Genomic DNA, 26669 nt, shown 5'->3' with positions numbered 1-26669 from the left:
CTGGATTTGAATGAGGGTAACTTGCCATCTTTATGGATAACTTTGGCTTTGGTCCAACACGTCATGAGCCAGACTCAGGTGGGGAGACACAGAAAATAAGGGGAAAGATTTAGCTTGCTCAATTACTGGTATTTTTAATTAAGATGTTAGAGATCAAAGTCATACAGATATCCAGAAATTGAAATTCCCTTGGTTTGCATTTTATGGTGAGAGGAAAGGAAGTTCAACCTGAATTTCTGATGTCTGCTCTTAGATTGCTATTCTGTAGTTTTCATTACTGACATGAAGAGTCCACTTTCTCTGTACACAGAGGTAGTGGGTTTCCTAAATGATTACCAATGACAAGCAAAGAAGCAGGACCACATCCTGACAGAATCAAATGTTGGAATCTTGACCATGCTTCCTTTGCTTTCAATGAACCTAATCTAGCTTCTTCTGTAAGAATCTGATTCTACCTACAGTAATAGAAAAAATAGCCTGAAAATGCTAAAAAGCTGTTGCCTCCTGCCTCTCTTTTCCTGCTTGTTTGTTTTATTTATTTATTTATTTTGCTCTTTTGCTGCAGGCAAATGATTCTGACCTTGTGCTTCTGGCCAGCCTCCCTCTGTCTCTTCTTGATTCTGGCTTGTGCTGGTGGATATCCTTTTCCAACCACAGCAGCAGCACGTGCAAGGTGACTCTCCCGTCAGGGTGGTGGGGCCTGCATGCTTTCATTACTGCTTTAAGAGTATTGGGTCTTGATCATGTTTATTGAATAACGTGTATTTCCATGTCTGTAAGTCCTGACAGCAACCTTAATTGGTTGAATTGTGTTCTGATAGAAATTGATCTTCTGTTGCAACTTAATGGGTCATTTGTGTTATTCATTTGTTAAATTGTGTCCAACTCTTTGTGACCCCATGGACTGCAGCACATCAGACTTCCCCGTCCTTCACCATCTCCCAGAGTTTGCTCAAACTCAAGTCCATTGAATTGGTGATGCCATCCAACCATCTCATCCTCTGTCTCCCTTTCTCCTCCTGCCCTCAATCTTTCCCAGCATCAGGGTCTTTTCCAATGAGTCAGCTCTTCGCCTCAGTGGTAAAGAACACGCCTGCAATGCAGGAGACACAGGTTTAATACCTGGGTTAGGAAGATCCCCTGGAGGAAGGCATGGCAACCCACTCCAGTATTCTTGTTGGGAGAATCCCATGGAAAGAGGAGCCTGTCAGGCTATGGGTCCATGGGATCACAAAGAGTCAGACATGACTGAAGCGACGGAACACAGAAAAGTTGAAAAGCAGCTTTGGTAGTTTTAGGACTAAAATGAAGTTTTTGATTAATGAAGTATTGGGAATTTAAAGAGGAGGCATAAATAAATCTAAAATGTGCCACTTACATTCCCCTTTGCTCAGCTCTGTGATGTATGTTCAGTGGGTGATCCCTACACAGGGCTTGGCAGGCTGCAGAGAAAGCTGCCCATGTTTACAGAGCTCTGGCTTGAGCATAGCCTCACTGCTGAGGAGCCAGTGGACAGGTCTCTCTCTGCTTCTTCATATCTGACAATGTCACTGTTTACCTGAGCCCTGTGCTGCTGGAAAATAGCCACCCCGAAGACAGCCTCCACCCTTTGGTGTTTGGGAAAAGGCTTAAAAGCTGCCTTTCCCCATGGGACTTCAGTGAGCTTCCCAGGTGTTCCCTTGTTTACTTACGACAAGGCCAGATACAAACCTGTATACCTACTGACTAATCTGGACAAAACGTCAGACCGCACCAAACTGACTAAGCCTTCTCCTTCCCCCAGGTCCCTGAGCTTTCATCCACCCACAGCCCTCTTTCACAGCCCTTCCTGAGAACCTACAGGCCTCAAGGAAAGTCATAACCCCGAGCAACTGGCCTGTCAGGCCACCCCCTGCCCACACCTGCCACTCTCGAGTCCTATCTACACCTCCTTACAAAAGCAAAGGGCTTCCCTGGTGGCTTAGTGGTGAAGAACCCGCCTGCCAATGCCAGAGATGCAGGTTCGAACCCTGGGTTGGGAAGATCTTCTGGAGAAGGAAATGGCAACCCACTCCAGTATTCTTTCCTGGAAAATCCCATGGACAGAGGAGTCTGGCCAGCTATAGTCCGTGGGATCGCGTAAGAGTCGGACATGACTTCCAACTAAGCAACAACAACAGTAATAAAAGCAAAGCCCTTCCCTGCCTGGCCTTTGGGACTCCTACAGATCTTACTGTCAGAATATTCTCCATACTGCAGTAATCTCTTGAATAAATTCTCTCCTTACCCAAGTCCAGATTTATTTTACTTGACATATTTCAGTTTTTTTTTTAATTTGTAAAATGGAATTGATAGATGACATGACTTCTTAATTATGATCATTCAGAGGGTAGAATGAGAATAGACCAGAAACAAAAAAAAAAGAAACGGAGACAGAAAACCACAAGCCGAATGGCACGTCCTGATGGCGTCTGCACCTAGCATTTAGTCTGTGTCCTGCTCTGTCCTGTGTTTCGAGAACTTGGCACTGAAGGAACACAACGTAGGTCTTGTCCTTACGTTCTTTTTCCTTCAAGTTTGTTTACTTAGTTCAGACAGTGGCACATTGTACAACAAAATCTGTAATAAAATTGCTATCGTGATTATACGTTAGTGGAGAAGACATTTTCTGTGTTTTTATTAGTTTTAAATTATAGGAGCTCTGTGTAGCAGTAGTTTTGGAAATGTAGCAGAAGATTCTTATTTCATTTTTAATCTTAACTATGTATTATTATTTAAAATTTTTCCCTTAACTCTTTTTCACATTTTTATAAGTTTGGCACAAACTATGAAGACTCTCAGGCTAAGAAAGAACACAGTAAAATTTTCTTTATACAGGCACTTTACAAATACCCTCATCTTTGCCATACTGGGTAAGTTATCTGATTTTCTTTTATAATAAATTATTTTAGTATTGTACATGTCCCTTCAGAGGTTGACTTTTTTTTTTTTTGGTGTGTTTCAGCATCTGTAGTGTTTATGGTGTGGACAACTAAGACATTTAGGTTTGCAAAATGTCAATCAGTAAGTATAATCTTCCTATGTAAACAGTTTTCATTTTTAACTGTACTCTTTTATTTTGTGTAAGTTTGAAGAGTTTAGTTTGTGTTTGTAGACCAAGATAATTGTAATAGACATATTCCATTTACTTGGAATTATTTTGTGCAGGATTAGAAAAACATTTGTCTCCTTTAAACAAGTCTGAAACAAAGTTCCTCCTAAATCTCCGTTTCCAATTTTGCCCTTTTCTCAGCTTCTTTTGTTGTATTCTGAAAAGGAATCCTCTCCCTGAATAGTCTAAGGTAACAGGAGATCGTTTTCTTCCAGCACACAGTGTGACCGGGTTGCTTTGCATCTAAGTGGGATTCTAAATCTTAAGCCCGACATGTTCCTAGGATTTTATACATGTTTATAGTATACTCATCATGAACATTCAGGAGATATTCTCCTTGGATTCTCTAGTTAGAAGATATATTTCTTAGACTGAAAATATAAAAGGCCCTTCTGGGGATTTCTTGATTTGGAAATAGCCTCTAGTTCTATATTGGTTGTTGTTCAGTCGCCAAGTCTGACTCTGCGACCCCATGGACTGCAGCACGCCAGGCTTCCCTATCCTTCACTATCTTTCAGAGTTGGCTCAAACTCACGCCCTTTGAGTCGATGATGCCATCCAACCGTCTCATCTTCTGTTGCTCCCCTTCTCCTGCCCTTATTCTTTCCCAGACTCAGGGTCTTTTCCAGTGAGTCAGCTCTTCCAATCAGGTGGCCAAAGTATTGGAGGTTCAGCTTTAGCATAAGTCCTTCCAATGAATATTCAGGGTTGATTTCTTTTAGGATTGACTGGTTTGATCTCCTTGCTAGTTCTATATAATTATAAAGAGCCCTGTGAAAACCCTGGACTTCTGCTGCCTTAGGGAAAATTTCACGAGAGAAGAAACTCTTCTTGTCTAGAAAATAAATTAATTGACCTCTGAAGCCCTTTTCAGCTCTAATTCTTTTCATGATACTGTTTAATTTGTTAGGGTTTTATTCACTGGATTGATTATAAGGCTCAACTAAGCATTAATATGGATTTTAAGATAGAATTTCTTAGTTTTTATGTTTCTTGAAAAAACATGTGCTCATTTTTTTTGAAGACTTACTGGTTGGAAGGATTTCATTAGTGCTTGTCATTATATACTATTTCAGTGGGAAATCTGTTTATCAAAAATTAACTTTTCCTGTTTGAATCATCCTTGTTCTAGGACTGGATGGAACTCTGGGTTGATGATGCATTTTGGAGCTTCCTTTTCTCACTTATTCTTATTGTAATAATGTTTTTGTGGAGACCATCAGCAAATAATCAGAGGTATCTTACATAGTTGGGCAAGGATTTTGTTCATCTTCTGCTACAATGTTAGAAAAGCATTTATAGAAACCAGAGAAGTAGTTGTTGCTGTTAAGAGGTATACAGTCAAGTGGGGAGACAAATATAACAGAAGGAAGACAGTGAAAGGAGAGATACGGGGGAGAAAGGGGTCTCCCCGCAGGAAGAGGGAAGAGGGGTCCCTGGAATGACTGTTTCAGGTGTAAACTGAGCATTGAACAGGTTTAAACACACTAGTAAAACTGCTCCTTGTTTTTTATTTAGATATGCCTTCATGCCTTTAATAGATGATTCTGATGATGAAATTGAAGAATTCATGGTAACATCTGAAAATTTAAGTGAGTGATATGTTTTCTTACTAAATAACCATTGTATCTATTGTAACAAAAAAATACTGTGTCTCTACCTGTGATGCAAGGTCAGCAACACTTTTTTTCCTGTAAAATATTTTTAAGACTGTATCTGAGGAAAGCTCTATTACAGTAGACAGTCACAAGAAGAAAAGTCAGTAATTAAAATTTCCAGATTGTTACTGTAGTTGGAGCTTTTGTTCACTCTTCATGTCTAAGTATTGAAGTCAGTATACTTGTTTTCCACAAGACTGATTTGGTATATATTGTACTTAGCTCCCAAATAATATTGATAAATCTTCTTAATGATGATTGCTAAATTTCTCGTAGCAGAGATATTAAAATTCAGTGTGTTGGTTTTGGCTCCAGTAATGATGGAATGAATTGTGTTGGACAGTCTTCCTGCTGATAGCTAGAATAAACTCTGGACAGAATTTTTTTTTAATTAATTGTTTAAAGGCACTGGAGAGCAATGAAAGGCAGGCAGAAACTGGAGGAACTTTCATGTTGAAAGAAAAGAGCCGCACTTAATAAGTTCCACATTTGTAGAGCTTCAGTCCAGAGTGTGTGCCCAGTCAATGAGACAGGCTGGACCTCAAGCAGATAGGTGTAATCTCACTGATGCAAGGAATTGGAGAGTAAGCTTGGGGCTGTAAGAATGCCTGGAAATTGAGGGAAAAGAAAAGAGAGCCACAGAGGAAGAAATTCCACAGTCTTTAAAAAGTCTCTCTAATCTTGTCTGATGCCTGAAAGGGGCATTTTGAGACTCCAAAAGGCCAGGGCGAAAACAATAGCTGTTTGGTTAAGAAGCAGAACAGAAATTTCAGCACATGCCCACTGCAGAGCTTGAAATTCAAGGGCTACTTCTTAGAAATAAAGACCACAGTCTGGGACCACTGAAATTTACCCTAGGACTAGAGCTAAACTGAAATAAACCCTAATAAAATCTGAAAGCATGTCCCCCAAAGATTAAAGTGATCCAGCCATAATCTGAATGCCTTCTGGAACAAAACACTTCTCAGAGATAAGGGAATCCAGAATCTATAAGATACCATTCTCAATGTCCCATATACAATGATAAATTACTAGACAGGGAATGAAACTGGAAACTGTGACCCATAGTTAAGGGAAAAATCAGTCAATAGTGACCTAGAAATGGCCCAGATGTTACAATTAACAAGAAAGACTTTAAAAATAATTGTCATAAATATGTTAAAGAATCTATGGTGCTTTCAAACTGTGGTGCTAAAGAAGAGTATTGAGAGTTCCTTGGATAGCAAAGAGATCAAACCAGTCCCTCCTAAAGGAAATCAGCTCTGAATACTCATTGGAAGGACTGATGGTGACGCTGAAGCTCCAGTACTGTGGCCACCTGATGCGAAGACCTGACTCATGGAAAAGACCCTGATGCCGGGAAAGACTGAGGGCAGGAGGAGAAGGGGGTGACAGAAGATTAGATGGTCGGATGGCATCACTGTCTCAATGGACGTGAGTTAGAGAAAACTCTGGGAGATGGTGAAGGATAGGGAAGCCTGGTGTGCTGCAGTCCATAGGGTTGCAAAGAGTCGGACACAACTTAGCGACTGAACAACAACAACAAAGAATCTGTAGGAATAGATTGGTGAAGGCAAGAGAAATTTCAGGAGAGACATGGAAACTAAACAAAAAAAAAAGAAGAAGAAGAACGAGATAAAAATACTAAATATAGAATATCGGAAAGAAAGTGGAAGTGAAGTCACTCAGTCACGTCCAACACTTTGTGACCCTGTGGGCTGTAGCGCACCAGGCTCCTCCATCCATGGGATTCTCCAGGCAAGAATACTGGAGTGGGTTGCCATTTCCTTCTCCAGGGGATCTTCCCGACCCAGGGATTGAACCCGGGTCTGCCACATTGCAGGCAGACGCTTTACCCTCTGAGCCACCAGGGAAGCAGAACATCTGAAGTAAATCCATAAAATAGGATTAACAGTAGACAAGCAAATTGGATACAACCAAGTAATAGCATCTGTAGACAAAGCAAAAGAAATTTTTCAAACTGAAAACCAGAGACAAAAGGCTAGAAACAAAATGAACTAATTTTTGTGACCAGAAAGACAGTATTAAGCAGTCTGCTGCTGCTAAGTCATGTCAGTCCTGTCCGACTCTATGCGACCCCATAGATGGCAGCCCACCAGGCTCCCGTCCCTGGGATTCTCCAGGCAAGAGTACTGGAGTGGGTTGCCATTTCCTTCTCCAGTGCAAGAAAGTGAAAAGTGAAAGTGAAGTCGATCAGTCGTGTCCGACTCTGAGCGACCCCATGGACTGCAGCCCACCAGGCTCCTCCGTCCATGGGATTTCCCAGGTAAGAGTACTGGAGTGGGGTGCCATTGCCTTCTCCGATTAAGCAGTCTAACAGGTACATAATGGAGCTCTCGAAGAGGAAGAATGAGGCATAAAGAATATTTGAAAAAATATTGGCCAGAAGATTTCCAAAATTGATCAAGAAACAAAAATGAAACTGACTGAAGGAAAAGCACTGAAAATAGTACATACATGGAGAAATATAAAAAGTCACTGTTTTTTAAAAAAAGTCTTTTAAAAGTCAACTAACTTTTTGTAGCAAAAATAATATGAGATTTATAACATGTAGACATGAAGTAAATGAAATCAATATTGTATTATAGTTCTTAATAAAGTAGTAAAGCAAATTTGAATACTAAAGCAAAATAGACTTAAGTAACCTATTTTGATACTTAAAATAAATGCAAGTGGACTAAATACTCAACAGGAAGAGATTGTCAGATTGTTAAAAAATTATATGAAACTCAGCTGTGTGATGTTTACAAGAGACACCTCAAAAATGTCACAGAAAGGTTGAAAGTATGGGAAAAGATAAACCATGAAAACAGTAAGCATCAGAAAGCTAGTGTGGCTGTGTAGTGTCACTTCTTAATGATAAAAGGGTGAAGTTATCAAGAAGACATTGTAGTCCTAAATGTGTATATATCTAATGATATCTAATATCAAATTTTGATTCATGAATTTTGAAGCTCTAAAGAAAGATACAAATAAGTTGATATTTTAACACTTCCTCTTCAGTGATTAATAAGACATGAAAACATATGTGTAACAATGTACAAGAACTGAATAAGGCCATTGACCTTATTGATTTGATTGATGTTTATAGAACATTACATTTAGCAACTGAAGATAAGTGTTCAAGTCTGCATTACATAAAATAACCCATGTGAGCGGCCATTAAAAATGTCTCCATATATTTCAGTAGTTATAATCACAGAGTGTTTATGGTCACAATGGTTAAATTAGATGCGTAACAGTATATCTACAAAATAAACAAATGTTTAGAAATTAAATAATACGTTTCTAAGTAACTCATGGATCGAAGGAATATTAAGTATTTCATAATAAAGTGATAATAAAAACAAAACATCACATTTTATAGGATGCAACTAAGCCAATTCTTAGAAAATTAATAGCTCTAAGTGTCTATATTACCAAGAAAAAAAAAAGACATATAAAATCAGTGATGATGTGTTTCCATCTTGAGAAGCTAGTAAAACAGTGGCAAATTAAACTGGAGTAGTTAGAAGGAAGGAAATAATCAAGTGAACTGTCTACATCAATGAAATAGAAAACAGAGAGAGAGAGAGAAAATCAACAAAGCCAAATGTAGTTTCTTTTAGAAATGATGAATACAAATGGATTAGCCTCTAGGTAATCTAAACCAGAAATAGAGACAAACAATATAGCAAGACAAATTTCCAACACTGGAAAAATAGAAAGACATTATTATAGTAAGAAAGTAGGTCAGGGGTATTATGAAGAAATTGGGCATTTGGATAAAATGAACAAATTCCTTGAAAAATACACTTAAGAAACTACCCTAATCTAACCCTATGCCACTAAATTGAAATAGCCCTATATCTCTTAAGGAAATTGGATTGAAGTTTAAAATCTTCCCATAAAGCACCAGACCCAAATGGCTTAACTAACCTTCAGATACTTAAGGAAGAAACTTTCTAATCTTACACAAATTCTTCAGAACATAGAGCTGGTAAGAATATTTCCTAACGAATTTTATGAGGCCAGCACAACTCAAATGCCAAAATCGAACAAAGACAAAAAAGAAAAAGTTACAGGCCAATATCACTTATGAGTAGAGACATAATATTTCTTTAAAAACATGAGTAAATAAAATCTAGCACAGTATTGAAAGGTCATTATTGTCAAGTGGACTTCACTCCAGAGTTGCAAGGCTGTTTTAACATTTGGAAATCAATCAATGTAATTCAACTAAAAAATAAGGAAGTAAAATGACGTAATTATCTCAATAGGTACAGAAACACGTATCACAGAGTTCAGTACCTACTCATTTTTTTTTAATATAAAAGCAATCCACTTAGCAAACAAATTATAGAATAGTATGAAAAAACACCACATCTGAAATCATACTTAGTGGTGAAATGGTGAATTTTCTTCCAAGACTGGAAACCAGGTACAGAGATAACTGCTCACCACTGTGACTCAACTTCACAACAGGAGGTCAAGAAAGGCAAAGCCCACAGACCAGCCCGAAGAATACAAAAGGCATGAAGCGTGGAAAGAAGGAAATCTGTTTGTATTGGTAGACAGCAGGGTTATGTGTGTAGAAAAGCCTAAGAAATCTATAGGAAAAAAACACAACAGAGCTAATAACTGAATAAAACAGAAACATAAGATGTATGTCCAATACACAGAAATCAGTTGTTTTTTTACATACCAACTGGAAATACTTTTTAAATGAAATTTAAAATATGATTTACAGTAGCTTCAAAAATAAAATATTTAAGAATAAATTTAATGGAAAAAATGTGCAAAACTGCACTGAAGAATACAAAACAGCGCCAAGAGAAATTAGAGGTGAGTGTAGAGCTTTAACATGTTTATGAATTATAGCTCAGTATTATTAACCCATCACTTCCCCAATTGATATGTAAAATAGATTCAGTACAATCCCAATTGTAAGTCTAGCTGACTTTTAAAACAATGGTTAAGCAGATTTAAAATTTGTTTTTGTTGTCGTATCTAACTCTATGGTCTGCAGCCTGCCAGGCTTCTCTGTTCATGGGATTTCCCTGGCAAGAATACTGGAGTAGGTTGCCATTTCCTTCTCCAGGGAATCTTCCCGACCCAGGGATTCAATGTGTGTCTCCTGCATTGGCAGGTGGATTCTTTACCACTGAGCCACAATGGAAACCCTTTAAAATATATATGGAAATACAAAAGATCTGGAAGAGCCTAATCGTGCTCGTAATTACAACATAGATCTTGAAGCATTATGCTAAGTGAAAGAAATAAATTATGAAAGATTGTACGTTATATGATGCTATTTACGTGAAAAGTCCAGAATAGATCAATCCATGGAGATAGAAAATAGATTAGTGTCTGCTAGGGGCTGGTCGGAGAAGGCAATGGCACCCTACTCCAGTACTCTTGCCTGGAAAATCCCATGGACGGAGGAGCCTAGTAGGCTGTGATCCATGGGGTTGCTGAGGGTCGGACACGACGGAGCAACTTCACTTTCACTTTTCACTTTCATGCATTGGAGAAGGAAATGACAACCCACTCTGGTGTTCTTGCCTGGAGAATTCCAGGGATGGCGGAGCCTGGTGGCTGCCGTCTGTGAGGTCACACAGAGTCGGACACGACTGAAGCGACTTAGCAGCAGCAGCAGCAGCAGGGGCTGGTGGAAGGAGTAAATTGAGAATGACTGCTAATGGGTATGGGAGGTGGTGATGAAAACCTTCTGAAATTAATAGTGGTGATGATTGCATAATTTCGTGACTGTCCTGAAATCCACAGATGTGTACCCTTCAAAATGGTGCATTTATGCTGTGGGAATTATGTCTAAATAAAATGAAATTAATGGGCTTAACTCTGATTTCAAGACAAAAATTTCAAGTTATACTAATCAAGACAGTATGGTATTGGCAGAAGGACAGAGATGTATCAGAGTATCGAATAGAGTCCAAGAGATAGATTAATAAATTAGGAGATTAAATGTCAGAAAACTTAAACAGAAGAGTCCAGAAATAAAGCAGCACATATTGTTCAGTGGATTTTGTTGTTGCTTCAGATTATTTTACCAATGCAATAACACTTTGAAGAATGTACTTGTCAATCAGCTCAGTCATGTCCAACTCTTTGCGACCCCATGGACTGCAGCACGCCAGGCCTCCCTATCCTCACCAACTCCCGGAGTGTACTCAAACTCATGTCCATTGGTTTGGTGATGCCGTCCAACCATCTCATCCTCTGTCGTCCCCTTCTCCTCCTGCCCTCAATCTTTCCCAGCCATCAGGGTCTTTTCAAATGAGTCAGCTCTTCGCATCAGGTGGCCAAAGTATTACAGTTTTAGCTTTAACATCAGTCCTTCCAATGAACACCCAGGACTGATCTCCTTGCAGTCCAGGGGACTCTCAAGAGTCTTCTCCAACACCACAGTTCAAAAGCATCAATTCTTCAGTGCTCAGCTTTCTTTATAGTCCAACTCTCACATCCATACGTGACTACTGGAAAAACCATAGCCTTGACTAGACAGACCTTTGTTGGCAAAGTGATGTCTCTGCTTTTTAATATGCTGCCTAGGTTGGTCATAACTTTCCTTCAAAGGAGCAAGTATCTTTTAATTTCATGGCTGCAGTGATTTTGGAGCCCAGAAAATAAAGTCTGTCACTGTTTGCTCTGTTTCCCCATCTATTTGCCATGAAGTGATGGGACCGGATGCCATGATCTTAGTTTTCTGAATGTTGAGCTAAGCCAACTTTTTCACTCTCCTCTTTCACTTTCATCAAGAGGCTCTTTAGTTCGTCCTCACTTTCTGCCATAAGGGTGGTGTCATCTGCATGTCTGAGGTTATTGATATTTTTCCCGGGAATCTTGATTCCAGCTTGTGCTTCTTCCAGCCCAGCGTTTCTCATGATGTACTCTGCATATAAGTTAAATAAGCAGGGTGACAATATACAGCTTTTATACAGACAATATATACTCCTTTCCTGATTTGGAACCAGTTTGTTGTCTTTTACTAGTGCCAAATTAATTCCAATATCATAGGTTTTTGAAATTAGAAGTCTCTTTATAGAGTTATAAAATGTGAGGACTCTCTTGCCTGGGAAATCTCATGGATGGGAAATATTGATATTTTTATCGATATATGATAAATATTGAATATTGTTCAATATTATCAATATTGAAATATTGATAAATCCCATGGACTAGAAATATGGACTCTTGCCTGGGAAATCCCATGGACGGAGGAGCCTGGTAGGCTGCAGTCCATGGAGTCGCTAAGAGTCGGACACGACTGAGCGACTTCACTTTCACTTTCCATTTTCATGCGTTGGAGAAGGAAATGGCAACCCACTCCAGTGTTCTTGCCTGGAGAATCCCAGGGACGGGGAGCCTGGTGGGCTTCCATCTATGGGGTTGCAGAGTTGGACACGACTGATGCGACTTAGCAGCAGCAGCAGCAAATGTGAGGCTACAAAGGAAAATGTTATTTTATAATTTTATGTATTTCTATAATGTTTCTCATTACAGCTGAAGGAATAAAATTAAGAGCCTCAAAAACAGTTTCCAATGGAACAGCTAAATCTGCTACTTCTGATAATTTTGTGAGTATAATATATATTTAATAGTCTTTAATACTTCAGAAATCTGTATGAATGTCACGTTCATCAACCTTCCAGAGAACATTTTTCACTAGGTTTTTTGTATGAAAGTAAATGTTACCAAGTAGTGGTACTAGTTAAGTCTGACCACTAACTGCTGTAAACCCTTACTTTTCTGTACATAATTTTATTTTTTTGTTCTGACTGTACCGGGTCTTGGTTGCTGCTCAGACTTTTCTCTAGCTGCAGTGAGTGGTCTCTCTGGTTGCGGTGCCCAGGCTTCTCTTGTTGCTCTTGTTGCTCTACGCACGTGGCTTCAGTAGCTGGGGCTCCGGCTCTCCAGAGGTCAGGCTTAATAGCTGTGCTACATGGGCTTAGTTGTTCCGTGACATGTGGGATCTTCCTGGATCACGGATTAACCCTATGTCTCCCGCACTGGCAGGGGGATTCTTTACCTCTGAGCCACCAGGGAAGCCCCTTGCCTTTCATGTGTTGTCTATGGACCAGAATTTCAGGCGTATACCAGACCAGCTGGATCTAAATCTGCTTTTTAACAGGATTCCATCGATGAGTCCTATGCATATTAAAGCTTGAGATGCTTTGTTACAGTAAAAGTTTGTGTTAATTTTTCAGCATTTTTAAGTGATCTTTGAAGCCATTTCAGATGATGTTTATCTGTTGGAGGAGGAGTGTTAAACCACATAAGCTTGAATAAAATGGTAAAATGTAGGCTAGAAATGAGTTTTTAGATGTTTTATGCATATTATTTATGCATAAAGTGGTAGTTATGAAAGTAATTAAACAAAATGTAAATGCCTGTCATACAGCTTTGTGTTTGGCTTTCTTACCTCTGTTGTGGTTAACAAGGTGTAAGAGTGTATGAGCACACCTAAGTCCTGACAGGATGGATGCTGTATGAATAGTTTCATTAGTTGGATTTGGTAACTTCTCTAATTTTTACTTTTGGTAATTAGTAATTCTTTAATGTATGTTCTTTAAATAGTTTTATGGTAATTTAACTAAGCTTTTAAAAGTACAGGAGTTTTGGGACTTCCTTGGCAATCCAGAGGCTGACTCTGCCTCACTGTAGGGGCACAGCTTCTATCCCAGGCCAGGGAACCAAGATCCCACTTGCTGCATGGTCAAACAAGTGAAAATAAAGTACAGTGGTTTTATTTATCTGCCTTTAGATCTATTAAACCCTCAGCCTGCTAAGAAACTTTTCTCTTATTTTACGGATTTGTCTCAGTTTATTTTAAAGCTCAATTTTTGCACATATAGCAAGGGAAAATGCTTTCATTTCTTGAAATTATGTAGCCAGCTCAGAAGTTTGGAACCTTGTTTTTCTTGATTGACTTATTTCTCCCTGAGATTCACACAGAGAATTGGGTTCCTATTAGTATTGGCTCAGTTGCTTTTTCTCTCTCTCTCTAGGTGAGCAAGATATCTTTAATGCTAGAACCAGAGGATTCCATATAGCCAATTTGTCTTATTTCACATTGTAAACCAAAATATTCAGTATACCTTTTATTTTTCTTAGTCTCAGTAAAATGACTATAAGCACATTTTCTGTAGAAAAAAAAAATGTAGGTACCCTAAGTGAAAGTGTCAGTCGCTCAGTCATGTCAGACTCGGCAACCCCATGGACTGTAGCCCACCAGGCTCCTCTGTCCGTGGAATTCTCCAGGCAAGAATACTGGAGTGGGCAACCATTCCTTTCTCCAGGGGATCTTCCAGAGCCAGGGATTGAACCTGGGTCTCCGGCATTGCAGGCAGATTCTTTACCATCTGAGCCACCAGGGAAGCCCCCAGACTGACTTGCTTTTTTTTTTCTTTTTTCTTTTCTCCTGTAGAGAAATGAGCATTAAACACAAACAGTTGGAATAAATAGGCTTTTATAAAGTTAGAATATCTCTACCATCAGCTTTTTCTTTTGAAAAATTGTAAAATCATGATATAAAACGAGCACAGTAGCCATGATGAATGCTGGAAGCAAAACAATGAATACAAATCAGTATCCATGCTGTTGCTTATCTTATAAATCAACGCTTTTTATTTTTACTGTGGTTTTTCAAGACAAAAAAAATAACGCCTTTGCATCTAACTAAAACCAGAGAAGTACAAAAATCCAAAGTCCAAATGTTTGTTTGACTATTTAAGAAAATCCTGGCATAGTTTCTGTGTGGCATGAGTGAAGTTCTTAGGCTATGTAGAAATTAAAAGAATGTCATGCATTTAAATGTAAATGCTTAAATTATGTATATGTATTCTATTTCAGAATTCTGCGCAAATGCTAATATGTAAATGTTTATTTCTACAGAGTGAAGATTTGAAATGGGTGGAGGAAAATATTCCCTCTTCATTCACAGATGTGTAAATATCCTCTGTTAAAGTTTGAATCTAATATTTAGGCTGTAGTATAAAGGGATAATTTTCATACTTTTTTATGTGCCTTTTAAGCCTTTTTCCTCTGTGTGTTTCTATGGGCCCCCATCACTAGTGATGGACAGATTAACTTCATGCTGAAATGCAAAGAAAACATAGCCCTGCCTTGGCCTGTCTTTCTTCTTTCCTTTTCAGTGCACAACAGCTATTTTAATACTCCTGCCCTGTAACCAGCTCCTTTTTTTATTTAAGTTTATCAGGGTCAGAGTCATTTTGTTTTCCCTTTATAATATGGAAAAGTTCAAACTTTTTTAGTTTAAACACATGTAACCACAATAACATGTAGCGTGGGAATGCTTTTGGAGGAGAAACGTGAGCTTAGGCAAGCGAGTGCAGAGGAAGCCTGCTTGGGACTTGGAGCCCTTTGGGTTCTTCTTTGTCGGTGTCTATATCTAACCGCAGTCCCCGGGCCGCAGACTAGTGTCTGTATGTAACTGCAGTCCCCGGGCCATGGACTGGTATTGGCAGGAGGTGAGTGACGGGCAACTGTGAGAAGCTTTATCTGTATTTACAGCTGCTCCCCATCACTCACATTGCCTCCTGAGCACCGCCTCCTATCAGATCAGTGGCGGCATGGTAAATATAATATGCTTGAATCATCCCCAAAGCATCCCCACCCAACCCAGTCCCCACCCCAGTCCATGGAAACATTATCTTCCCCAAAACTGGTCCCTGGGACCAAAAAGACTGGGGACCGCTGCTCTGTGACACAGGAATTCCAGGTAGCTGTTCCCACAGTAGACAGCAGGGTGGTTTGTTCCTTTCCCTGCTCCCATTTACTTCCTATTTAGACCATTTCTGTCTAATAAGAAGTTTAGCTCAGTGCTACCCAACATGCATGTGCTGTTTACATAGCAAGTTTAGAAACTGGACTTCACATTCACGTGTATGTGAAGTCCTTTTATATGCTTCTGTAGAAATGGAACAAAAATTTTGCAAGTCGTAGGACAATTTAAACAGATCATGAATAACCCATATGACCTAGTGTGTTCTCTGATACTCACATGCTGTATATCATGGCTTTTCTGTGTCTCTGATAAATGAGAAAGGCCAGCTTAGCGTAGTTCACCTTCCGTCTCAGTGCACCGATTCCATCTTAGTAAGTTTTAGACAGTCGTTTCCCTCACAGCAGGAGCCATTGCTGGTGTTTATCTCTAAATGAGGTGCCAAGCTTTCTCCTTGGCCTCCAAGGTTCTGGTTCATATTTCCCTAAGGTAGTCATCTCCTCTGGATTTCCCTTAACGGTATTATTCTGAGCCATCTAAGCAGCTCCTCCCGCACATCTCCGAGGCCCCCGCTTCACCTTCTTCCGTCTCCACCACGAGCTGCGCTGCCAGTGGCATCTTTGGGATTGTGCATTGGTGTGACTTTCATGTTGAGACCTTGACACTAGACCTTTCCTTTGGGCTCTCCCTCTCACTGGTTCATCACACACCGAGGCTCTCCATTTGTCTTTTCTTTTTACCCGTATTATTCTCTTTTCTGAACAAAGATGATGTTGTGTAATTTTTTCTGTTTCCAGTGCCCTTCACAGGTTTGTGTCTAGTCAATAATAACAATGACATAGGAATTAAATACTTGATTCTATAAATACCACCTTTTGTAATATGTTCACTCATCCATCCTTTTAAAAATATGTATAATTTTAATTATAATTGTATTTATTTAAAGTGTACATGATGATTTGACATACAGGTTCGTAGTGAAAGGATGCCTACAGTCAAGCCTGTTCATCCCTCTTTCATTCTCACAAAAGCAGACGACACATGGGTTTTCAAATTAGATAGCACATCGCTAGTCAAGACATTTGTCCAGCTATTCAAAGTTAAAAATTACAGGGGCTTAAAAATAAAAACATAATTGGTTGCCCAAGTGTATAGCTTAATACATTTTTAATATAAGCACACTCATGTAACCAGCACCCAGATAGCAGACCAAAAGCTGGAACATCACTAGCACCCTAAGAACCATCTTGTTTTCCTCCCAAATCATGACCCCTCTCTCCCAAAGCTACTGCCCTACTGATGTCTGTAACTGTAGATTACTAGTGTTGGTTTTCAAAACCTGATCCCTCAAAACATCATACCTCCTTTCGGAGGGCTCTGTAGTATCCCAGTCCCCCAGTTTGGAGCATGTTAAGAACAGCAGTGCCGTGTGTCTGTTGGTGACACTGGATTCATGTCTGTCAACTGTGTCTTCCAGGAATGGGAATTGGTGGATCTTGGGATATGCTTATATTCAGCTTCTGTAGATTCACTGGCCTTTTAATAATTTTGTCAACTTTTTTTTCTTTTATTTCAGAGCTCTTCCAGTGTTAGTGGATTCAGATGAGGTAAAGTATTTTTGCTTATGTCTTGGAGCTATTATTTTCACAAAGTAGAAATGAATCTCATAAATTCTGAAAGTTACTATTTTATATGATTACAAGTTAAGCAGATCGAAAGACTGCATCGAGTTATGGGTAAAGTTTTGAGGAACTGGATCCTCATTTAAAACAGGAGCAAGATACTAACATGTAATAATAATATTAATATATAATAAATGCTTACTGGTATAAGAGGAGGGAAGAATTATTCTATGAAGTTTTGAGTCTGAATTTTTAACATCTTAAGATGTAAGAGTTTAGAAGACTTCAAGATGGCAGTTTGTCCGAATTAATCCCTGATAGATATTTTCCTGCAGTAAATAGAGTTTCTAACTGGTTTACATTTACAAAGTAGGGAATGTGAACAGACGATGTGGGTTTGGGGAGGTTTTGGGGGGATTAGTTGTGGGTCACCAGCACATACCCACTGGCGCTCTGCTTTACATATGGTAGTGTGTATGTTTCCTTACTCTCTCCACATGCCCCCACCTTCTCCTTCTCCCACTCTGCCCACCCCTGTGTCCATAAGTCTATTCTCTGTCTGTGGGATTTGACCATAGTAGGGTGGGAACTTCTAGGAAGGCTGCTGTATGCACACACCTTGCTAGGAAACCATTGCGCTCTACCTGTTTGCAGGGTCAAGTAGCAGTAAAGACGCAGACACAGAAAACAGACTTGTGGACACAGCGGGGAGAGGAGAGGGCGAGGAGAGGGTGGGAGGGATTGAGAGAGCAGCAGGGAAACAGACATTACCGTATGCAAAGTAGGTAGCCCGTGGGAATCTGCTGTACAGCACAAGGAGTTCAACTCGCTGCTCTGTTGACAACCCAGAGTGGGGATGGAGCGGGGGCGTGGGAGGGAGGGGACGTGTGTATACCTGTGGTGGATTCGTGTTGATGTATGGCAGAAACCAACACAACATTGTAAAGCAGCTATCTTCCAATAAAGTCAATAATTAACGTCCCCCCCAAAAAACCTTTGGACTCCTTAGGATTTATAACTACAGACGTGTATACCATGGAATTACTCTTAAAGGGGCATTTATAGTGTTCATTTCATAAATGATTGATTTCTAATTGAAAAAATACTTAAACTGGTTAAGTCAGACAAATACCTGGATGATTATACTCCATAAGTAGAAGTCTGGACTATATGGTTTTTATTTTTTATGTCTAATATTTCTATGTATATTGTGGCATGGAAGGCACAAAATTGTGACTACTTTATAGAGACTCTATAGAGAATTGTGTTAGGTCTTAGAAGAAGCATCAACATTTTAACGAATATCTACCCCTCCCCTTTTTCTAAAGGAAATTATGACCAGATCTGAAATGGCAGAAAAAATGTTCTCTTCCGAAAAAATAATGTGATGGAACCCAAGAATGATGAAGGACTTCCTCAAGACTAAAAGAGAACTTTGTTTTGATATAGTGCAACAAGTTTTTATTGCATCATCTTGGAAATCTGTGTGTGAAAATTAAGAATTCAGATGGTAGGAGGGTTCTGTGGCCCTTTTTAAACTGACCCCTGAGTGCCAGTTTCATGTCCATTACATTGCCTACTTGGCAATGATCTGAGAGAAGTATTATAATAAAGATAGGTTCCCAGCTACCCTTAGGTGATGGGTGGCAGACATGTGGATTTGGGCATGTGGGTTCTCTCTTTTTTTTTTTTCTGAAAAATATGACAATTTAAAATAACTTACTTAACATCAGCGTTCCTATTGTTCTTTTGCTGAGCTTCAAAACAGTGATATGATTCTTCTGAGATGTGGTTAAATCAGTGTCTCCATCTATTGGGTTTATAGTTATACGTTGCAATAATAATTCTCTTTGACTTTCATGCTGAAGTGATTTGGTAATACTGAGTTGGCTAGAAAGTTCATTTGTTCCGTGAGAGGTTACAGGAAAACCTGAACGAACTTTTTGGCCAACCCAGTAAGTAAAACTCGATTAATGTTGGAACATAAGAGTGTATATATGGGTAGTCTTACTCTGGGTGTGCTTGTGTGTGTGTGCACAGCTCTGTGCACAGGCCTTGTGTGCAGCTCACACCATGCACATCAAATCGTTGATCTTCTCTGAGCTCAGGGGAGCACAGTTCATGGAGAGAGCGGTCCCTTCTGAAAGTCTGCTCTGCTTGTCCCTCTCTTAGGCCGGGTGTGTATGTGCTGCTGCTGAATCCGCCTGGGACAGGTGGGGTCACCCGGCCACGTGGTTCCACCGGAGCACTTCTTCCCTAGCAAGTGGGGACGCTCATTACCAGTGAGCCTTGAGGAAACTAGAACCTTCTATATCATCCTAGCATATTTGGTTTCGTAATAATACGTGTATTTAACTGCATAGTAAGTATGTCACTATTAATCTTGTAATTAATTTTTTAACCTTAAACCATGTTTTATACATTATTTTGTTATATATGTAATGTGTGATTTGAAAATTAAAAAAATTTTTTTTAATGCAGAGCATGCTAAACTTGAAAAACCATTGGTTACAGTGTGACAGAAACGGTAGCTGTTTTGCTGCTTTCCTGACCAAAGATACAGGGCTCGTGGATGTTTAGAATAGGAATTAAAGGTAGAATCTTCTGTGTCTTTCTCTGAAGGAGTTCTAACCTTTGGAGTTGAGGATGACTTCAGAGTTTTTGGTGAAGAAGCATCAGGGTCTTAACCAGTACAAACACTTGAATTATAACCTTCCTTTTTTTTTCTTTCCCATAGTAAGCCACAGAACGAAATGGTTTCTTTGAAAAGGCTACCTTTTGAATTGCTTTCTCGTTTGCTCATTTCATAGGGCTTAGTTACAAAATAAAAAAGGTTTCTAGTAGTAATGACTCTTTAAAGATACTTTCAGCTGTATTTTCAGTAGTGAATATTGGACCCTGTTGTACTGAGAAAGGCGTGGCTTTCATCATGCTTTAGCTTTTGGACATCCTTCCCAAGAAAAGATTGTCTAACAGTGTGGGTTCCCTTCCTCATTTCCATTTCTGCCACAGGAATGGACTCCACCTGAGGTGTTCCCACGTGAGGTGTTCCCAGCCTTTATGTCCATTTTGACCGTGGTGTATATGTGGCCCTCAGCCCAGTTGTTTCAGAGCTGGAGGTGACCATTTCCTTTTTGTTCCTAACGTTTGTATCTGATACCACTCCCCAGATTTTGAAGCAGATTGATCCCCAACTCATATGGCTCCAGTTGAATTCTGAAGTGCAGAGTCCTGGTTTTCCAGCTGCAGACGTAGTGGAGTGTGGGCAGGGAGTCAGTGGGAAGTGTGCAGTGACGCGTGTTAACACCTCTGACGTAACCTTGATAGTGTTGATGAAAACACTTCTTTCTGCACCTGACAAGATAAATAATGCTGTGCCTGCATAGCCCAGCTACGTACCAAAATGCGGACTTTTCTCATCATCACAGAAAGCAGAATTTTCTCCTGATAACCTCATCAGAAATGTTTTCCGAAGGACGCATGCCGTGTCTGTCGGCCTTGGTGGTCAGTGTGTTGTCTACTGAAGACTCTCAGCCTGAATCAGATATTCCTATAGAGGGCCTTCTTGGCCCCCTCATGTGCCCAGGAGGGGGCGCCCCAGAACTGTAGCCTTAGTGCTTATGAAGGACCCCCGGGGAGAAGTCACACTCAGGAACACTGTCACAGCTCATCACCATTGCTTCTGCACAAAGACTCCAGAAACTGGTGGTCAGGGTCTTCCAGGCGGCCACACCAATTTATTCTTAGGATGCCATCAGGATGGGTCTCCTTATGAGTGCAGGGATCTGAGGGTAAGAGTCCAGTTCTCTGTGTTTCTAGGCGAAATGCCTAAGTGTTCTTACTGTGCCATCTGTGATCTCTGTGATGTATGACGTTGGCTTAAAAGGGAATTTTCATGTTTTAAGTTAGAGGAATATTAGTATCTGCTTTAAAGGAAAGTTCATTTCAAATATAAGGAAAAATAGATGAATGTGTGAATTTTTTGAGCCCAAGAGATAAGATGTGAAGAAAATATTTAAAATCTTCCATATGTCCTATAGAGAGCACTAGACCTCCCCACTCTAACACAGTGTATTTGCACTACTATAATGTGAAGAATGAGGATATAAAAGATGTACATGTGATTGATTTTTATATCTTTTTTTAAAAAGGGGTTTGAGTCTGCTGCACTAGACTGTACATAACTGGTTTATGAGACGTGTTATACTAGCTTTATAAGCCCCTAGTGCTGGACTTGTGTCTTGGTATGATCAACAACACGCGATAAGCAATGCAAAACACCACGCCTTAAAGAAGGAAGTGTAACGTATTGGTTAAAGTACTAAAGAATGTATTTAAGTGACAAAAGGAGATTTAAGGACATGTGTATTATGACATAGGAGCTCAAGAAGAAACTTCTTTAGAACTAGGAAAACATGTATTTGGGAAGAAAATTTAGGGGCTAAAGTTGTATATTTTTTATTTAAGAAGTTAAGTTATTGTATAATTTGGAAGATGTTGCTTTGAATGTAGCACAAAACTATTTCAAAGATTTTTATTTGAAAAAAAGTGACGTATTTTTGTGCCTTAATATTTGTTCTGACTTAATAAAATGGTTTCTGAGCTTTTGGATGATTGGTTCTTGGTAATATCTGTGAGTACTGAAATTACTAAAACCTATAGGAAATGTAGACTCTGATAGATAGTACGACGTACACTTTTCGAAGGAGGAGGGGCGGCAACACGGGCCAGCGTTCAGCCTAGGTAGGACAAACGCGAATGAAAGGAGAAACTTTTAAAACTCAAATCGATATGCTTATGCTATTAAGTATTTGTAACAGTTGTTTTGCTTTCAGTGTCTAAGGAAATGAGCACATCACTAGTGCCAGGCTCCTCTGTTCATGGGATTTCCCAGGCAAGAATACTGGAGTAGGTAGCCATTCCCTTCTCCAAAAGATCTTCCTGATCCAGGGATCAAACCCATGTCTCCCGTCTCCTGCACTGCAGGCAGATTCTTTATGGTCTGAGCCACCAGGGAAGCCTGGCTTCTGCATAAAAATGTTTAGTATAGCATTATTTAAAGTAGAGGAAAAAATAAGCAAACTAAACATCACATTAGAATGGTTAAGGAATTATAGTTTATTTAACTAGCTACTCTGCAACCATTACATTATGAAGACTATATAATAACATAGAAATGTACTTACAAGAGATATGGCACTTCCCTTATGGCAGTGGTTAAGAATCCGCCTGCCAGTGCAAGGGACGTGAGTTTGATCCCTGGTCCAGGAAGATCCCACATGCCACGGAGCAACTAAGCCCACGCTCTGCAACTACTGAGCCCGTGAGCCGCGACGAGAGAAGCCACCACTGTGAGGAAGCCAGGCACCACAGCTGGAGAGTGGTCCTTGCTCACCACAGCTGGAGAATGCCCGTGCACAGCAACGAAGACCCAGCACAGCCAAAAAATTTAAAAAATACGATATAAAGTTACATGTGACTCATGTAAACAGCAGGTAGAGAAAAGACTGGCAACAGATCACAGGGGCGCTTAGAGTGTTGAGGTTCAGCTAGGCTGTAAGTAATTATTCAATTACATTTCAAGAGGCTAAGACAAAAAGTCTGTGTCTGCTAACTTGTAGGATAGCTGCAGAGTGAGCAGGGCAGCCCTGCTCCACACGATCCCTCGGGGGCCCAAGGTGTATTTTCATATTGTGGGCCTGCCATCTGCATTCAGCCAGCAGAAGGCGAGGGTTGCTCCAAATGGGGGTTTTGTAGGGCAAAGCCTGAAAGTGGTGCCCATCACTTAGTACGTTTCATTAGCAAAACTTCAGTCACAAAGCCACACAAACCACCAGGTGGTCTGGGAAACGACACGAGCAGAATGCCTGCCTGCTATTTTTCTTTGTAATGATTGATTTATGTTTTGTCTGTGATGGGTCCTTGTTGCTGTGTGGCCTCTTCTCGTTGCAGTGAGTGGGGGCCGCTCTCTGGCTGCAGCGCTTGGCTTTCTCACTGTGGCGGCTTCTCTTGTGGGGCACAAGCTCTAGGGCCTCCAGAGCAGACTTAATAGTTGTGGCTCACGGGTTTAGTTGCTTTGAGGCATGTGGGACCTTCCCGGATCAAGGATGGAACCTGTGTCTCCTGCATTGGCAGGCGGATTCTTTTTTACTGAGCCACCTGGGAAGCCCTGAATTATCACATATATGTATCAAAATGTAAATAAACATTCCACCTTTTGTGACCCAAAATGAAGGAAGGGAGAGGGAGGAAAGAAAGTGCCTAGTGCCCAGGCCTTCCCAAGACAGCTAAGGTTAGTGTTAACGGTGATTGTACAGGTTACGGAGCTCAAACAGCTCAAACAGACTCCTCCGTACAAAATTCAAACACATTCTAAGGTTTATGTACATGTGTTAAAATGAAGTTACCCTGGGCTTCTCTGGTGGCTCATTGGTAAAGAATCTACCTGCCAGTGCGGGAGACCTGGGTTCAATCCCTCGTACAGGAAGCCCTGACATGCTGTGGAACAACTAAGCCCCTGTGCCACCGCTACTGAACCTGTGCTCCAGAGCCCGGGAGCCACAACCCCCGAGCCCGCGCACCTGGGGCCTGCGCTTCACAACTAGAGAGCCCACCACGATGAGAAGCCCGCGCGCCGCAGCCAGAAAGAGAGTAGCCCCCCGCTCGCCACAGTCGGAGGACAGCCGGCACAGCAATGAAGACCCAGCACAGTCAAAATTTTAAAACTTAAAAAAAATGACATTACCCAAGGCACGTCCTCTGCCCCTTCAATGATAGTGGATTGGCAGCTAAATTCCTACTAACATAACCTGGTATGCTACTGAATTCAGATGTAAATAATTTTGACAACATTTCCTTTAAATCATTTTGGGAAAGTAATAAGCTGCCAGAGAAGCCTGGTGTGCTGCAGTCCCTGGGGTTGCAAAGAGTTGGACATGACTCAGCAGCTAAATAACAACAAAATAAGAAACTGCAATGCAAGTTTCTGTACAGGAACACTTCTAACCCTACCCAGCAGATGGTGCCAAACTATGTCTCGGAAGAGGTCTAACCTCAACATTTTTGGTCGCTAATTCTTGCCTTTAAAAAATTTGTAAATTCACTTTTACTTACCAAGTGCCAACTAAGAGGCAAAATTTTAGTTTTAAAAAATGTACACTGAGTACCACCATCACGGCAAAAAAAAAAAAAAAGGAGCCAAGAAACAAGCAAGCAAACCTCCCCCTAAACTAAAAACCCCTTCTTATTTTGGTATGTTTCTAGTCTCTTTCAGAATTAGAACTTGAAAGCTTGGAAGGGGCCTATGAGCATTTTACAGATGAGAAAATGAACAATTGACTCCAGGTCCCTCTGGCCAGATTTTGCTTTTTCTCAGCTCTGGATCCTCAGGGTCAGAGGGAGAGAAATGCTACAGGAGGGTTGAACTGTACATCAAAACTCAAAATATACTTTCTATGACTTGTTTATCCCTTGCTTCCTTATTTTATATTACTGTATTATCTTTCACTCTAGCCTCAAAATTCTTATCTCAACATAAACAGTCATAATTCTGATTCTCTGCTTCTTAATTTAATAAGTGGAGGCATTATACAGTCCAGAAAAGACAGTGTCTATTTTGTTTTGGTTTTTTAAATTTAAATTTATTTTTAATTGGATATTTTATTTTTAACACTACTGAACATACTGATAAAATATTCAATCCTTAAGTTTTAGTTTGCTTTTTTAAAAAAAAGCATGAAGAAGCTGGACTTTTCACTAGGAAATTGCTTTTTAAATAATACATTTATGATTATAAAATGTATGTGTAGATTTCAAGTTCTGATAATGGGAAGTACCTTCTTTTGACTGCCCAGACATCAACTCTAGATACAATTAAAATACGTTGAAGATATCAGAGAGAGATAGGAACAGGGACATACTGGAAATACTGTTGGATACAGGGGATCGCACTGGGTGCCTTTCCCGTATTTACGGCTTTTACACTCAGAGCAGGACACAGTGTGTGTCACGTGGAGATCAAACCCAGTTATAAAACCTGAATTTTACTTGTTGAATTTGAAGATAGAAATTAGAAGAATCACAATAGCTAGAAAGGGAAAGGATTATTGAAAGAGAGAACCAAAGAAAGTAAGCACCACATTCTGTGCGTGCTGAGCTGTGCTTAGTCTCTCAGTCGTGTCTGATTCTTTGTGACCCCAGGGACTGCAACCTGTCAGGCTCCTCTGTCCACATGGATTCTCCAGGCAACATACTGGAATGGGTTGCCATGCCCTTCTCCAGGGGATCTTCCCAACCCAGGGATCATACCCAGGTCTCCTGCATTGCAGGCAGATTCTTTACCAACTGAGCCACCAGGGAAGCCCACATTCTGTGTATAAACTTCCCAAATCACTGGCTCGCTCTGAACTGTGTTTGTATCGTACAGACTCTAAGACCAAAGCACAGATGGCCAAGAGGCATACGAAAAGATGCTCAGCATTGCTGATCATCAGAGAAATACAAATCAAAACCACAATGAGATGTCACCTCACACCTGTCAGAATGGTTATCATCAAGCATACCACAAGTAAGTGTTGGCGAGCGTTAGCACACTTGGCGGGGATGTAAATGGGTACAACCACCATAGAAAATAGTATGGCAGCTGCTGCTGCTAAGTCGCTTCAGTCGTGTCCGACTCTGTGCGACCCCATAGACTGCAGCCCACCAGGCTCCCCCGTCCCTGGGATTTTCCAGGCAAGAGTACTGGAGTGGGGTGCCATTGCCTTCTCCAAAATAGTATGGCAGTTCCTCAAAAAACTACAAATAGAACTGTTACATCACTCAGTCAATTCAGTCACTCAGTCGTGTCCAGCTCCTTGCGACCTCATGGACTGCAGCACGCCAGGCCTCTCTGTCCATCACGAACTCCTGGAGCTTGCTCAAACTCATGTCCATTGAGTTGGTGATGCCATCCAACCATCTCATCCTCCATCGTCCCCTTCTCCTCCTGCCTTCAATCTGTCATATGATCCAGCTATTCCACTCCTGGGTATATATAGGAAGAAAAGGAAAACAATAATTTTTAAAGATACGGGCACTCCAGTGTTCATTGCAGCATTATTTAGAATAGCCAAGATGTGGAAGCAACCCAAGGGTCTACCAACAGGTGAATGGACAGAGATGTGGTGCATGTGTACAATGGGATATCACTCAGTCATAAAGAAGAGTGAAATCCTGCCAATTTTGCACTGTAGTGTGTATCTCCACCTGGATTTATCTAATTTTTTTCCCTCATGATTAGATTGAAGTTACACATTTTTGGCAAAAGAATGTCACAGAAGCCACACATGTTTGTGCCTCAGATCAGAGGGTACAGGACATTGCCTCATTGATCTACTGTAAATTAAAAATGTTCCCTTTCTAATATATGTAGATACTTGGGGGAAGATACTTTGGGACTATGCAAAATTCCTGTTTCTGCTTAAATACTTACTCACTGATTTCAGCATTCATTG

At 40.3% G+C, this 26669-nt stretch overlaps 1 protein-coding gene across 1 annotated transcript in view; it reads left to right on the top strand.

Moving 5' to 3' along the window:
• TMEM87B (transmembrane protein 87B) overlaps positions 1-21787 on the top strand; it is a gene marked incomplete at its 5' end in the record, with an annotated part of 50702 nt that extends 28915 nt beyond the window's left edge. Inside the window, 8 exons of the mRNA XM_010829848.1 lie at positions 2783-2891; positions 2984-3042; positions 4263-4366; positions 4649-4722; positions 12313-12386; positions 14704-14756; positions 17130-17160; positions 18504-21787. Coding sequence (XP_010828150.1) covers positions 2783-2891; positions 2984-3042; positions 4263-4366; positions 4649-4722; positions 12313-12386; positions 14704-14756; positions 17130-17160; positions 18504-18563 — 564 coding nt within the window. The remainder of the gene's footprint in view (positions 1-2782; positions 2892-2983; positions 3043-4262; positions 4367-4648; positions 4723-12312; positions 12387-14703; positions 14757-17129; positions 17161-18503) is intronic.
• Between the last annotated feature and the right edge of the window lie 4882 nt (positions 21788-26669).

The sequence above is a fragment of the Bison bison genome, unplaced genomic scaffold (assembly GCF_000754665.1).
Source record: "Bison bison bison isolate TAMUID 2011002044 unplaced genomic scaffold, Bison_UMD1.0 scf7180017864508, whole genome shotgun sequence".
NCBI lineage: Eukaryota > Metazoa > Chordata > Mammalia > Artiodactyla > Bovidae > Bison > Bison bison.
Note: the sequence above shows the minus strand (reverse complement) of the source record. Positions and strands in the feature narration are given on the sequence as shown.